General features: G+C 39.8%; 1 protein-coding gene across 7 annotated transcripts in view; it reads left to right on the top strand.

Moving 5' to 3' along the window:
* Positions 1–16,886, top strand: part of Pter (phosphotriesterase related) — a 74,933-nt gene that overhangs the window by 41,021 nt on the left and 17,026 nt on the right. For 4 of the 7 annotated variants that reach the window (XM_027405234.2, XM_027405236.2, XM_027405237.2 and 1 more), the window contains 2 exons: positions 8,377–8,517; positions 16,021–16,822. In XM_027405234.2, coding sequence (XP_027261035.1) covers positions 8,377–8,517; positions 16,021–16,231 — 352 coding nt within the window. In that variant the 3' untranslated portion in view covers positions 16,232–16,822. The other 3 variants (XM_027405238.2, XM_027405239.2, XR_004769336.1) reach the window with 3 other exon arrangements.

Genomic DNA, 16,886 nt, shown 5'->3' with positions numbered 1-16,886 from the left:
AACCTGGCACTAGGCTGGTGGCCGGTAAATCTTGGCAATCCTCTGGTCTCCAGCTCCCACAGCAGTAGGGATATAGGTATGTTGATACACCTAGCTTTTTACAGTGATTCTGGGGATTTGAACTTGGGCCCTCTTGCTTGCATAGCAAGTCCTCTTCCCCACTGAGCCATCTCTCCAGCCAAGAAAAATATTTCTTAACCCTTAAAGTGCCATGAAAATGTCTTTCTATTATTGCTTACCATGGGTTTTCTTTTAAGATGGGTCCTACTTAAAAGACAGACACAGAGATAAAAAGAAGAAAAAATCCAGCCAAGCCTTTCACAAACTGAAAGGCAGCTTAACTTCTATGTACAGACACTGTCCGATAAACTGCAACTATACTACAATGATATTTGTGGTATATTTGATATTTTCAGTATCACAAATTTCTGTTTGTAGATCTGCCAATATAATGCCAAAAGGCTGCCCTAGTCATGTGTTCTTCCCAGCCTATTCAACCATCCCAAAACTTCCACTATTAATTTTTTTTCCTGAAGCAATTTGTCATGACTCTGATACCATTCACATGAAAGGTGACAGTTTAACAAATAGGATTGTTGGGTCTATGAGATTTATCTTCACTGTCCTCAACACCATCATCCCCTGTACTGTATGTATTGCCGAACATGAAAAATGCGGCCTCTTTTGTGCTGTATGGAAGCTGGAAAGTTCATGTAAAAAGCTTTTCGTGGAGTATATAAACTGTGAAGTGTCTTTTAAAATAAAACTTTAATTATGCTTTGCAATTCGGACCCACCTTCTGGTTTTAGTGTAACAAACATGTGTTTTTCTTCCTTGTGGCCTTCTGTTCCTTTTATTGAAACCTGAAGTCATACTATTTAAAGTGTGACATCATTTCTTCCTATGGTCCCTTTAAACAAGGGCTTGATCAATCAGAACTGGCAAGTGTGGGAGATGCTTATTAAAATATAAATAATGGTAGTTGGAATTATTTTCCTCTTGGTTTTTATTCCCAGTTAATTACTAGCATCGAAATCTGGCCCATAAAAGGATGTCAAAAGAATCTTTCAAAACATGTACATTGACATTTCAAATACCTTCAAATATAGCCATAAGCTAATATATTAATTGAATGTCCCATTCTAAATGATGAGTTTGAATGAAACTCAAATTCTTGGTAAACATTTATTTGAAATACAGAGTTGTCTTAAAATTTGTTGGCAATATTTGCTCCCCATATTTTTTGACATTTACTTTAATTAATTAAAATTCATTAACTGGTATCTTCCATCCCTGTGGTGGCAAAAGTAGAATACAGATCACGTGTGAGGCCCTGGGTTCGATAACCAGAACCTTCCCCCAAATTAAAGTTTTTCCAGTCTTTTCATTGAGGTAAGGCCACCATGGGCAGTGTAGAACATACATGAGGAGAGTGTTTGGAAATTTAAGTTGATTTTTTTTCATTTTTTGAGACAGGTCTCACATTGTAACCCACCCAACCAATCCTAAAATCAACAATATAGTCCAGAGAGGTCTTGAAATCTTGATCCTCCTAGCTCAGTCTTCAGAGTTCTAAAATTAAAGACATGAGCCATCAGGCCTGGATTCAGTATTAATTTATTAGATTATTACCATTGAGCTATAATGTTATATATTTGCTTAAAATATCAAATACATTAAAATTCATTCTAGAGTACTAGATGAATATTTCTAGTTGAGTTTAGTAATTCAAAGTAGCTATTGAAATGTTTCTATAGCATAATTAAACATCCCACATACTCTATCTGTACAAATATTCCTTAGCTTGAAAGTAAAAAAATTCAAATAGTGAGGGGAATAAATAAATCACTTTTTTGGTGATTAGCTTTTACAGTGGGCATTCATCAAAATTTAGTTTTTAATAAAGCAGTTGCATATATGAATGTCTATCTTTGCATGTGTATGCCAACATTTAAAATTTTACTTGATCAAGAGTACATGATTTTGTAGGAAATGTAGTCCATACTACCTTATGTGCTGTTTCAGTTAGCAATACAGAGCTCTCTCCACAGTTCCCAGCCTCTAGCCTCGGGATTCCATAGATCTGAATGTCTAATGACTAGGTCACTGCACAATATAAGGCAAGAACACTGGACTTAGGTACTGGAGGACCAGGCTTGCCTATGCTTTGCATGATCCACACTTCAGTTTCTTTTTTGTGTAATGACATTTTCATGTGGTATAATTATGTCTTCAGTGTATTGTGTGCTTCAGAACCTGCTCCTCCCATGTTCTTGGAAGAACTTAATTCAACTAATTAGCTGCCCTGGGTTCATCCCCCATCCCTGTCACTGTACTGACAGGCCCCCATGGTTCACCCCAGCTGCTTGCTACTTCCTTGTTGTGACCATGACTGTTCACTTTGAACACTAGCCTGAGTGTTACTCTCTTTGGAGTCTAAGCATGCTACCATGTACCCACCTCATAAAGATCTCCAAACACAGTTCTTCCTATCCACTTCTCTCTTATTGTCTGAATTCAGGCCTTCATCTGTCACCTGAACTACTGTGAGTTTCCCAAAAAGAACTCAATTCCTTAGCCTTCCTGCAAAATCTGGTCTCCACAATCAACTAGACACATATTCCCAAACACAACCCTGACTATGTCACTCCCTTTGACTTAAAACCCTTCAGTGAATAACCTCTGTGTAGACACAAAATCCAACTGGTCCTTGGTCCTTTGGTGCCCACCTCTTGCTCTATCTGATCTCCAATAATTCTCCAGGAACTGTTTCAAGTGCCCTGTGCCTCCAGGCTCTCATAAAACTATGACAATCTACTGTAATATCTTGTTCTATTCCTTGTGTCTGTTTGGAAGTCTTCCATCAATATGCAACTCACCAAAGTTTTTCCTGAGCCAGTCAAGATGCCTTTTTGCCTTTTTCTATTTGCTAACCTCATTCTTAGAAGTATTGTTATCATGAAGCTTGGTAAATTCTATAAAACAGTTATTTGTGTAGGTGTCTCTTTTCCTTAATAGATACTAACTTTTCTGAAGGACAGGACTGTGTGCTATTTGTCTTTGTTTTCCAGCTCATGAGTTATGCTAATAGGAGGCCAACAATTTCTTACTAATTAGAGAGATGAATGGATGGTTTACTGGGTATTTGGATAGATGGATGGATGGATGGATGGATGGATGGATGGATGGAGTTTTCTCTCTCATGTACTTCCCCTCAGATAAGGTATTTCTTTACATTTAAAAGCAATAAGTGCCTTTCTTTACTCTCAACAGGTGTTCCTCTGGATTGAGTACCTCTTATGCAACACCTGAACCCCACCTAACTTTATGTAAATGAGATACTTCAAGACTCAGCTCAAGTAAATCCATTCATTCACTGTTCTTTCATAATATCTTGTGTTTATTTGTACTATAAAAACTCTAGAAAATTGAATTATAATTATTACTTTAAAACATCTGTCTTCTTCCACAGACTTTAAGTTACTTTAGATGACAGCTGAAGGTTTTTATTCATCTTTGTATTCCCAACATAAAGGATAATACAAGACAAGTGATAGGAAATGTTTGCTAAGCAATTTCATAAGGCAGAATTGGATATATGAAATGGCATAGTGTGTTTGGGAGTTCTGTGAACTGGCAGCCTCCAGACAAGTAGGAGGCGCTGTTGCCATCTTTGTGGTATCCATGAATCACAGCTTTGTCTCTGACTCTTAGTTCTTCTACAAAAAAGGCCCCCAAACCTGTCCAAATTGTCATTTTATACAGACATCCCTATCCCATTCAGGGTACATTTTGACATTAAATCAAATCAAATCCCTCAGAACATGACAAAAGCTAGACTACAGAGGGAACAGGAAGAACAGAATCAATGATCACTAGCATGATCACACCAGTCTTGAAACACTAGGTAAATTGTAAGTATGTTTTGAAAATGAAGACAGAGCACTTCAGATGCCACTTCCTAGGGGGATGACAATACATTTTAAGTTTAACATCTGTTTTTATTAAATTGGTGTCTGTTCCTTCTATAGATATATTACTTTGTAATGTATATAGTATTAATTTGCTAGCTGAAAAGCAAAAGTTTAAAGTATGAAGCAGATGAAATTATATCATAGGGTGACAAGAACAAATACTTGACTAAAAACAGGTCTGATTTTCATGCCAGAGTTTCCAAGATACTTCATAAATGGCATGGAAGTCATTTCTTTCATCAAAAGATGAGATATTCTTTATGTTGAATTCAACAGCTCTTTTAACAATTGTGTGTGTGTGTGTGTGTGTGTGTGTGTGTGTGTGTGTGTGTGTAGGTATGTATGTTTATGGACATGCACATGCCATGGTATGTGTGAGGAGGTCAGAGCACAATTTCAGGGAGCCATTGATTTCTACAGCATGGGTCCCTGGTATTGAACTGAGGTTGTCAGGCTTGATAATAAGTGCCTTATCCATGAAGCCATGTTGGAAATCCAGAAGCTCTTTTACATGTCATAATTGGTACAGAAAAGAAAAAAAATGTAAAACCCTTATCTTAAAGTCTATGGATTCTTAGTGTAGAAAAGAATAAAGCCATTCATGGATATAAAATATGGAAGGCAGAGGACTGTTGGAGGTTAGCACCTCCACTTCTATAGACTGTTCTCTAAAGTCACTGCTAGCTGGAAGAGTTGAGATCTCCCGTGACAGACTCCACATAGAGTCCATTTTTTCCATATTGACATTTTGGAACAACTCTTTTGCAAGTGAAAGAAAAATCATTTGTGTAAACAAAACTGCACTAGCCAACTCATAGTTGTAGAGGTAGAATCCAAGAGTCCAAGATTAGACTTCTCTGTGTTTGGGAATACTGAATGCTATAGTGGGAGCACTTAGCAAGACAAAGATCCTCAACTCATAGCCAAGCTGAGAAAGAGAGGAAAAAGGGACTGGAATCCAAATACACTTCTTTCAAGGGTGTCACCCAGTGATTGAAGACCTCGTGCTGGGTTCTACTTCTCTGGGTTCTACTTGCTAATAGTTCCAGGAGCGTGGGGGGGGTGGGTCAAGATCTAATGCATAAACCTTTGATGAATATGCCCTTGAACCAATTGAGGTAAAGAAGGGTGTGGAGGCAGCCAATATGGATGGTAGATCACAAGCACCATCTTGTCTGATCCGGTGAAAGAAGATCCCTGTATGCCTCTTAGCATTTATAAAGAGCATAGAGCAATGTGAGGCTCATGTGAAAAAGCAAAGCAACAGTCTTGACTAAGGTTGCTCCAGCTCCTCACTTAAGCATTTTGTCTAAAATAACTGGAAAGCCCAATATTACCTATTTGACTTATCATATTAATCATACTCCCACCTAGGAATTAAAATACTCTACAAGCTAATCTGTTCTTGTCCTTCTGGAATTTTCCCTTCCTGACACCCATATTCCCGTTGGAGTCCCGTTTTTTTCAAACATGGTTTCAGGATAGTGTGGGAGAGGAATCAGATGCCTAGCTTTAAAATGACATATACTATGTGTATATTCAGTTTTTCCTTTGAGTGAAAAAAAAAATGGTATTGGGACAAGTTGTGTAGTGTGGTGGTTAAGAGAATGGCTTCCAACTCTGAAGTGAGTTTAGCACATTACCTCATTATCACTTCTCCAGTTCATCATTGAAATCAAGAACTGATAGGATTATGGGAAGCATTAAATGAGATAGTAAAACAGCACAAGTGCTGGGGAGTACACATGTGGTTATTCATGTACATGTGTGTTCATACATGTGGAGGGCAGAAGTCAATCCTAGGCGTTGTGCCTCAGGGGCTGCTTGCCTTGCTTTTTGAAACCTGTCTCTCACTGGGACTTGGGACTTGCCAGTTAGAGGAGGCTAGCTGGAGGGCAAGCTCCAGGCATCTGCCTGCATCCACTTCCTCAGCACGGAGATTACCAGCATCTGCCAGAATGCATGGCTTTTGATGGGGAATCAGACCCAGGTTCTCATGTTTGCTCAGCAAGCACTTTACCAGCTTGAGCTACCCCGCTCCGCCCCCTCCCCCCAACCCCTAGTTTTTACTTCCAATTGGAACTGAAGATTTTCTTGTGGCTTTGTACCTACTTTATTTTTTGTTGTTGTTTAAGCATATGCCTTAATGCATTACTTAAAATGTAGAAAACTTTGTTTAGGGGCGTTGGTCCAAAGAAAAAAATGGAAAAAAGTACTAGGAAAAGAGACCCTAATCTGACCTGTCAATGCTGCCATTCTCCTCTGGCTCCTCTGGCTTCCCCCTCCAGTAGCTTGCGCATATTGGGTAATTAACAATTCAAATTTCACTCAAAAGAGAAAATACTAAGCTTAATCTCTTCTCCTTCCTGTTATTTTTAATTGTGTATATTTTGTTTCTAATCATGGTTCTTTGGGAAAAACAGAATATGTTTACTACAGAAAAACACATATCCTTTTAGCTAAGTAAATTTGGAAGCAAAAGCTTGTCTCCATGGTAAGAAGACGGGCAAGGAGTAGTATTAATAGACATTAGCACAGTGGTGATTGGTGTTTTAAAGTATACAGGAAGGCCTCCTCAGCCTCCCCTCCTAAAACAGTACCATGAGCTCTAAATTGTGTTAAACTGGGGAACAAGAAAGGAGCCAGCTATACCATGACATTTCAGAGTGAGTCAGTGGTCAGCCTCCCTGGAAGTGTGGGAAGCAGGCACCTCTTGGCCCCACAGCACAGGGAAGCTTAATTGATCCTCCATTGTTTGGGAGAAAAGCTTTGAAGATACTTCTGGTTGCTAAGTGGCAGAATCACAGACATAGAATCTTGCACTAATATTTGGATCCTGAAGTAGTTAAAGTAATAGAACCTCAGCGTGCATAATAACCTACAGGGTAAGGATAAACTGGCATTTTTATTTCTTCTCCAGGCCAGTTTGGGGCCTCAAGCAATCACTTCCTTTCTCTCAGCTTTTTCTCCAGGCCTTCATGCCGAGTCTAAAGGAATTCCTCCCCCTGTATACTTTTCCACACTGTATGCTGGCAGGCTCTGTTATTCTATCCTATTTCTCCAAGTGATTGAAATTCTACAAAGTTACTTGGGTGGTAATATAGTGCATCCCTTTTTAGCTGTTATCATCTATTTTTTTTGAGATAACTTTTGCTCTATCCTCTTGCCCTATCTGTATTTTCTTATCTTTTTTCCTTTCCATTCATTTACATGGTTATATTCTACAATAGAAAGACTTTTAATCCACCTATTAATTTGACAAGATATTGATAAATAATAAATCTTATTTTAAGAACACACACACATATATATATATATTTATGGTGTATGTACATATTCCTATTAAACGTGTGTGCAACTGCATGTGTGGACATGTGCATGTGGACGGCAGTGGTTGATGTTGAGTATTTTCCTCAGTCTCTCTCCAACTTATTTTTTGAGACATGGTTTTTTCATTGAAACTCATCAATTCAGGTAGGCAGACGGGCCACTGGGATCCCAGAATCTACTGTTCCTCCTTCCCTCCCCTCCTAACCCCCAGTTCTTGGGTTACAGATACGCTGCGTCTACACTCAGCCTTTTATGTTGCTGGGGATCTGAACCCAGGTCCTCAGGCTTCTGTTTCAGGCACTTCACAGACAGATTCATCTCCCCAGCCCCCTAAACATATTAATTTTATGGCTATTGCCCCTTTGAAAAGTGTTGGAATGATACTCACGTAGGCTTTGGAATTAATTTCAGAACCATTTCTCAAGAAAATCACCCTGCTTCCACCATGCAGCAAGAACTTCCTGTTTTGGCCAGATTGGCATTATTAACCTAACTGGTGTGGTGAGACCTGATACCTTTGATAGCTTTCAGAGCTCATGGCAGTCCTATGGGATGAAAATGCAGGCTAGTAAAGAGTTTTAGAAGAACATGGAACATATCCTAAAAAAAAAAAATTCTCAAAGGGAGTTAAAAAATTCTGCTTGGATAATAGCAGAAAAAACTGATGTAAGGGCTAGTTCCTAAGGACTTTAGAATGGTAACTTCATTTTCTAGGTAGGTTTCCATATTTCTGGTAATGAGTTAAACTTAGTTTAATTGAACGTGAACATAAAGAGGTTCATAATTTTTTATGACATTTATTTTACACATGTGTGTAGGCATGTTCATCCTATAGAATACAGAGTTCAGAGGGCTCCTTACACCATGTGAGTCCTAGGGATTTGAACTCAGGTCATCAATCAATCTTGGCAGCTAGTACTTTTGATACACACTGAGTCATCTCTCCTGTCCCTCAAATATATATATATATATATATATATATATATATATATATATATTCATTCACAGGATACATGTAGAGAATATGTTTTTAATAACAGCAATAGCAATATGTCTTCCTTATTGTCTCTAGGTCTATACTTAATAAGAAGGAGCTGCTGGAGTTTGCACAACTTGGCTGCTACTTGGAATATGATCTCTTTGGCACGGAGCTCCTTAATTACCAGTTCAGCCCTGATATCGATATGCCTGATGATAACAAAAGAATTAGAAGGTAAATATGCTGGAGTCTCTCATCACATTCTCTTCTGCCAGCCCTTTTGGCTTGTCATAGCTGGGTGAGTTTTAGCAAAGATTTGGAAAATAGTAAGCAGGCTGAAGCAGCCTTGGCAGAGAAAAATGTATCTGAGCTGTTCCAGGGAGAAAATCTCTATATATTATTTCAAGAAGAAAATGAGTCATAGTAAGTAGGCTAAAGCTATCAGAGCCGTAGAAGTTCAGTGCAGATGGACAGCTGACAAGAAACAGATAATACCCTGCCTTTGCCATGACAAGGAGAGAATGAAAGCCATTTCCCCCTTTTACCCATAGTGGAATCAGCACTTCCTCTTTCTGGTTGATCTCACAGAAGCCAAGATTTTCTGCAACTATCAGTTAAAATGCTTTATTAGATGTATCCATTAAGGTGGTCATTACAACTTAAGTGGTAAAATGCCACATGTAAACACCATACATCACATCTTCCCCAAATTGTCTAATGTGTGATAAAGCAAATCACAACAGCATTCATTCTTTGATGGAGTCAAAGATGGCTACTTTGATTGGTCCTGGTCACAGGGTGACATGAATATTAGATGATCCAAGATAGTGACACAGAGAGGAGAAATACATCTGAGATTGACAATGAAGACGTTAGCGTGGGAGTATCTAAGTAATGTTACTCCCTAAAATAATAACTAACATTGGAGTGTGAAGCTCAGCGCGAGGATCTGGGCTGAGACATAAAAGTAGACATAATCAGTTTGTAGGAGCTTGTTCAAATCTTGGGAATACCAAAGACCATGGAGAGAGGAAAGAGGACAGAGATCTGGAGACACAGATATTGAATAGATGGAGTCAATAACAGCATCTTAGGGACAGATAGGTAGAGATGTTTGCAACCTGATACCATCAGGGGAAATGTAATATATATCAGTGAGAAGAGAGGCTTAAAGACAAAGGCTTACAGTAGACAGCAGATATCAAGGCTGAAGAATAACAACTGGGTTGCAAATTAGGAAACTCTCATAGTCAGGAAGTGTGGTCTCAGTAGAAGGCTTGAGAAATGAGTAGGAGCTAAGGAAGGGGGCAGAGAATGTGAAGGTTACTCTTTGCAAAACTATAGTAGTAGAGGGAAACAGGGAGGTGGGCTGGAGGACAACAGGTGATCCAGAGAAACATTTTCCAAAGTTCAACAGTTTATGAAGCTAAGATCAGAAGTAGGGAGAGACAGACACAGAGAGAATAGGTGCAAGAAAGAAAGGTAGTTCTAAGAGATTAATACGCAATTTACATAAAAATACAGTATTCAGAGTTTTGTATGAATGTATGTTACCAAATATGGAAATATTTGATGAATGTTCACACAAAAATATATGGAAAAATAAATGTAGATCCAGGTGCCTAAAGAGACAAAGGGGTGGAATCTGGGGAGTGGGTAACACATTATTTGAGAGAGAATTTCTCCTTTGCATTGGGAAAGCAGGAAGCAAACAGTAATGTTGATACAAATAAATGTCTTAGCAAGAAGATCCAGAACTGAGGCCAAGTACCTTTGTGTTCTCCAGTCTTCATGTGAGGCAGACAGAATTGTCTCTGGAGAAAGAAGGGATAGATTAAAGGTGGGGTCTTGTGGAGAACAGGGAAGAACAGGAATGGCTGCTGAGTTGGAGGCATATTTCTGAGACTCATCCAAGCCTGGAAATCATGGTTGCATGACTGTGTTGGCACTACTGCACATGGTTTACTGATTGTTTTCCCAAAGGATGTTTTTAATATCGAAAATAGTGTTAGTGAAGCATTGTGGGTCAAAAAACTAAATGTGAACACACAAAGAAAGCTAGGATTGGGGTTTTTATCAGAAAGATGCAGTTGATAGTCAAAGGAAGCAGAGGAAGGGTTGAAATGAGAGTCAGGGTGTACAAGCTGGGGGTAAGGTATATGAAGAAATATTGAATTTGCAGGCAAATGGATGGAACTAGAAGAAACCATTCTGAGTGAGGTAACCCAGTCACAAAAAGACAAACATGGTATGTACTCATTCATATGTGGATTTTAGACATAGAGTAAAGGATTACCAGCCTGCAGTCCATGCTGCCAGAGAGGCTGGTAATCAAGGAGGACCCTAAGAGAGACATACATGGTCCCCTGGAGAAGGGGAAAAGGACAAGATCTCCTGAGAAAATTGGGGGGGAGAACTAGGAGAATGAGAAGGGGAGAAGTGGAGGGGTGAGGAAGACATGATGGGGCAGGGAGGTTGGGGGAAGAACAGAAGAGAGCAAGATAAGAGATAATATAATAGAGGGAGAGATTATAGGTTTAAAGAGAAATCAGGCTCTAGGGAAATGTCTGGAGATTTACAAAGATGACACCAACTAACAATCTAAGCAACAGAAGAGAAGCTACCTTAAATGCTGTCTCCTGATAATGAGACTGAAGACTAACTTATATGCCATCCTAGAGCCTTCATCCAGCAGCTGATTGAAGTAGTAGCAGATACCCACAGCTAATCACTGAACTGGAATCCAGTTGCAGAGAAGGAGGAGGGATGAGTAAAGGGGTCCAGACCAGGCTGGTGAAACCCACAGAAACAGCTGACCTGAACAAAGGGGAGCTCTTGGTCCCCAGAGTGATTGCTGGGAAACCAGCATGGAACTGATCCAGACCCGCTGAATGTGGGTGTCAGTGAGGAGACCTTGGAAATCTATGGGGCCTTTTGTAGTGGATCAGTACTTATCCCTAGCATAGGAATGGACTTTGGAAGCCCATCCCACAGGGAGGGATACTCCCTGAGCCTAGACACAAGAGGGTTGGCCTAGGCCCTATCCCAAAGAATATGACAGACTTTGAATACCCCCTATTGAAGGCCTCACCTTCTCTGGGGAGCAGAAAGGGTATGGGATAGGTAGGGTATTAGTTGGGGGAGCAGGGGAGGAGGGGAGGGAGAGGGACCTGGCATTGACATGTAAAATAATTTTCTTTCTAATAAAAAATACAAAAAAGAAATGTGTGTATATTTAGAAATAACATAACAGAAAAGTTAAGTTATAGACTTTAAAAGAAGTGCATGAGTATGTAAAGTAGGGTGAATGGAAACAGTACAAAGAGGTTGAATGATGAGCATGAGAAACTGAAGATTAAGATTTCAGAGAGAGCAGTCCTGAAAAGACAAGGTCCTGTGATAACAAGGACCAAAACTCAAGGGTTTTGTGTAGAAAGCTGATGGGATGGGAGTGAGCAAAACTAGGACTGAGAAATAACGTCTACAAACTGAGGCAGGTATCAATAGTTGAACATGCATACAGTGGGATTGAGAGGACCATCCCAAGCCCATATTCATTTCAAACAAGCTGCAGATTGCTCCCTCAGGAAGGTGACGTTTGTATCTCTGTGCTTTCCTAGACTGCTATGTATTGACATTTGTCTACAATGATCCCACTTCCGTGTCATTAGGTGGAGAGAGCTAGCCGATATTTACATTAGTCGTGTAAAGTGAAGACTATTCCACACAGTAAAGTGCTTCCTCCAACCTGACCAATGAAGCTGTTTTTTTTTTTTTTTTTTGATACTTGAACTAGTTCTTTGGCAAACCAATCCATTGCCTCTCTTTGTTCCTTTTGTGTATATCTGTGTAGTATGCAGGCATCTTTGAGGCACAGGGTGCACATGAGCATGTGTGCATGACTGTGGGGAGGTCAGAGGTTAACAATGAGTGTCTTCCTCATTGCTCTTCACCTTATATACTGAAATAGGTCTCTTGCAGATCGAAGAGTGTGCTGATGCAGCTAATCTAGCTAGCCAGCATGCTCCAGAGATCCCCTGACTCCACCTTCCAAGGCTGGCATTACAAGTGGGTCACCATATCTGCCCACCTTTTTTATGTGGGTGTTGAAGATCTGAACTCTGATCTTCACTCTTAATGTAGTGAAGACACATTAAGACATCTCCCCAGTCTCTATTTTTATCACTTATTTTGCTTCATGACTTTAATTTTCCTGGTCAGGAACACTGTTCGTATGGACAAACAGGTTTCTTTAAGGCTCTACCAATTTGTGCCGTACTCAGAGGTAAAACTTCTTTGTCCACTGACTTGGATTTTAAGATGATGTGCTATAGTAAGTTATCATCTTTCATTATCTCAAGGTAAGACAAACCAAAACATTGGGCTAGAGAGATGGCTCAGCAGTTAGCAGTACTTCTGTTGAAGAGAATTGGAGCTTGGTTCCCAGCACCCACTTCCCAGGGACTTACAACCACCTATAATTATAGATCCAGGGGATTTGAGGCCCACTTTTGGCCTCAACAGGCACCTGCATGTATATGCTATGCCTAAACACACACACACACACACACACACACACACACACACACATTCTCTTTCAAATGGGTCTTCAATAACTCTTTCATAATGAATGTCTTCAATATATTTTAAATTTAGTTGGGAATGAAGATTTTCAACTCTTCAGTTTGGAATGGGAAGTTTCTACTCTGGATCTGCTTTTTCTTCCTAAATCTCTTTGGCCAGTGGGGTGTGTCTTTATATCACTGTGCCTTCAGTGAGATTGCCAGGCCCTCTGGAACAAGAAAGGGGGCTGATAAAGAGGGGATGTGATAATGGATAAATGACTGATGGCTTCCCAATTAATCCTTTGCAACTACTTTGGTAATTTTGGTTATCTCTTATTGTTCCAATGTAATCATTCTTTATGTGTTAAACATTGAATAAAATGTGTATATGTGTGAATATAAATTATCTGTATATGCTGTATGTGTGTGTGTGTGTGTGTGTGTGTGTGTGTGTGTGTGTGTGTGTGTGTGTGTCTGTGTGTGTGTTTCTTGCTTATTTGTCCTTAAATCAATACAATGCATTTGTTCAGTCTTCCCAGCTAGTGATAATAACTGAATGACCTTTGGGGCTATGTGCATTCCCAAACCCCACTGTCCCCATGTATTGAGTACTTGCTTTGCGTCATTCATTGGCAGTCTTTTCTCAGCCATGGCAATCTGCAGCTCCCCAAGTGCAGGAATGTAGAAACACGCTTCTGCCTACCTCTGGTTCTCAGAACCAGAAATTCTGTGTCTAACACCTGTTTTCAATCTTATGCTCCATTTCTCAAATCTTATTATATCTCTGCCTTTTCACACTTTGTAGTCTCTCTCTAATATTTGTTTGCAAAACATGGACTCATTTGTATTGCTATAATTACTGTGATTTTTTGTCTTCTCGTCTGTAGTGGTTCCTCCCTTCTGGCAGTGTCTTTGTAACTCTTGTTCTTCGCAGATGTTCATCAGAGATGAACTCTTGGGGTAGGCATGTCCAGGCACTTTCCATTCATGGTCAGCGTATGGTTTGATTGTGTTTCTGGAAACAGAATATTATCATGTTCATGAGATAACACAGCTCTTCAGCCTTGACTTCATTGTGATTTCTAAGAGTTTCCTCCCCCCCCACCCCACTCAAAAGGAATTTATTCATAGTTTAGCTGAAATAGGATAAGAAGGACTCCAAGTTTCTCTTCTCATTTTTGGAGGAGGTGTTACAATTTTGTACGGTTCTCTTTTTTTATTACAAGCATTTAATCCATCATGTTCTCTCCTTCAACTTCCCATGTGTTTCAAAGTGGAATAAAAGTGTATTATAGGAAGTTTTCTGAATGTATATCATTGTAGTAATGAAACATAGAAGTTCTCAGAAAAGCAACCACTCTACCACTGAGTTACAGCATCAGCTTGAAGAGGAATGGCCCAGCTTTTCTTTCATTGTTTTGGAGGGGAAAAAGTCCAAAACAGCCTAGGTGGGGACCCTGGAGTGACCTGAGGCCAAGGGCAAGCCTGAAGTCCTGCTCCAGCTCCTCCAACTTCAACCTCTGGGGTGGGATTACCTTACAGACTTGTGTGTCTTACCACACCTTTCTAGGTAGTGCTGGGGATTGAGTCCAGAGCCCATAATGCACTTGGTCTAAGGTCTACCTGCTTTTTGGAACTAAATTTGCACCAGGAGATATAGTTCTCAGGAAGAAAGTGCACCCTATAAGCTCCCCTTCTGGTGACATTCTATTCTGCAGTCATCTTGGGGGGTCAACACTGCAAACTTGTCCCTTTGTATGGTAAATGATCATATGGCTCTCTTAGCTAGTCCCCCTGAACTACAGTTTCTTCAAAAAGTAACAGCAAATCAGATCTTCAGGACCAGTTTTAACAAACCAAATAACATAGAGGCATAAATGAGGTTACAGGTGCCACGCCACTGTAAGACAGGCATGGTGTCCGTGTGCCTGCTGAACTGGTGGCTTTACCAAACACACTGATTGGCTCTTTACCACAGCACTTCCATTCCTTTGACCTTCAGGTGGGTCTAGTATTCAATTGTAACTTATTTTAAAGGTTCTCAGGGGGCAAGTTACAATCCAATTGTAACTTGGATTTTTGTGTATAGTGTCCCTTGAGTACCACAGTAGTTATTAAATAGGACTCACGCCTACCTGAGAATAGCAAGAAATGCCCCTTTCTGTCTATTAAAACAAGACTTTTCAAATATCCCCCAGAGGAAGAGCATGATCCATCTACCTACATCCATTTGGTACTCTTGATATTCAAAAGACTATACCAGAATCCCAAAGAAAAGTCTTTGTTTGCAAGTTGTACCCCTGACATCAAAGACTCGTGGTGGTCAGGGACAGACACTGCCCAGAGTGCGGACACATACAGATGGTGGCTGTCAGGAGGTGACTCATGCTGCAGATTATGCTCTTAACTAGGCAAAGAGGATTACATTTTTTTTTTTTACAGCCAGGAAGCTGTCTTTTAGTCAACTGACTATGGATTTAAAGGAACAGCTTGCTATTTTAGCAGCCTTGTCGACAAGGAAGATAGACTAAAAACTTTTGGTCAGTTTCATCTAATGCTCAGAGACTATCACCAACTAAGACAGAATTCCTGTAGACTGCAGAGGAACAGATGACTTGAACCCAGAGAACTTTGCCAACTGTAAAACCGAATAACATGGACCTTGCACTTGAAAATCAGCTGATTTTACTCCAAATATTTTATTCATATGAAGAATCCTTTTGTTTCTATATTTTAATCACGAACGCCCACTGACTTTAAAAGAGAGAGAGAGAGAGAGAGAGAGAGAGAGAGAGAGAGAGAGAATGGTATTTCAAAATTGAGCCTAAGACAAGCATTTTAGAGAGGAGAGCCGAATATAAAATTATTCAGTGGACTGCTATTGTGGCCATTCATTCAGCTGGCCTAACCTCAGTAAGCTCTGTCTAGGGCAGCATTGGCGGACAATGTCAGAAATACCACCGGGTAGAAATTTCTATGTGCACAGAATAAGGATCTTATTCATCTTGGTGTGAAGTGGCACCTGCATCTTCACCACGCAGTGTTCATTTAGAGTCTCCTGGTACATATGCCACAGCAAAAGGCAGAAGTTTTACAAGCACATTCAGGAGTGGAAGGTAACGTCTAAAATGTGAGACTGATGGCATGTGATGAGTTAACTTTTTTCCCCCAGGGTCCGTTTCCTGGTGGATGAGGGCTATGAAGATCGGATTCTCATGGCACATGACATACACACGAAACACCGACTGATGAAGTATGGAGGCCATGGCTACTCGCATATTCTCACCAACATTGTTCCTAAGATGCTCCTCAGAGGAATAACTGAGAGGGCAGTTGATAAGATCCTAATAGAAAACCCTAGACAATGGCTAACTTTTAAATAGGACGACTGTTTATGAACACAGACCTAGAGGTTAAATTTGTAGAGAATATTCCATGATTTCCAATCTGAGATGTTAATCCAAGCTACACAGGACCAATGACTGATCACTTCCCTCCTGTGAGAAACCTGATAACTATCACAGGGAAATCTCTGGTGGGGGCTACTGGGTTTAAGTGAGTCCTATTGTCTTACCTTAATAAAACAAATACAAAAGAGTGTGTTTCCAAACAATAATTTAGAGATATATCTCCCGAGTCATTTTGAATCTTTTTTCCCCTGACTCTATCATCTACACTACTTGAGAAAAATTATAGTGTTTCTAGTTAAGTTGCCCCCTTCTGGAGCAATCTAATGTTTCTTGTAATATTGATGATCCTACTAATTATCCTGCTGTTCTTTAATTAATGCTTAATGAATAATATGGCATTTTCAAATCACTTTTGCAACAAGGGAAGTTAAATTTTGAGACTTTTTTTTTCCAAAGGAGACTGCTATAAAATTACCAATTCACAACAATAAAAATATTTTGGAAGGTTAACTGTGCTTTGCACTATCTATGTAAACTTATAATAAATCATTTTTGCTGACTCTGGCTTTCTGGTTGTCATTTTTGCTGTTAGTTGTGTTGTGTTTGCAAAGCCTGTCTAAGCACGTAT

This window comes from Cricetulus griseus, chromosome 3 (assembly GCF_003668045.3).
Source record: "Cricetulus griseus strain 17A/GY chromosome 3, alternate assembly CriGri-PICRH-1.0, whole genome shotgun sequence".
Classification (NCBI taxonomy): Eukaryota; Metazoa; Chordata; class Mammalia; order Rodentia; family Cricetidae; genus Cricetulus; species Cricetulus griseus.
Note: the sequence above shows the minus strand (reverse complement) of the source record. Positions and strands in the feature narration are given on the sequence as shown.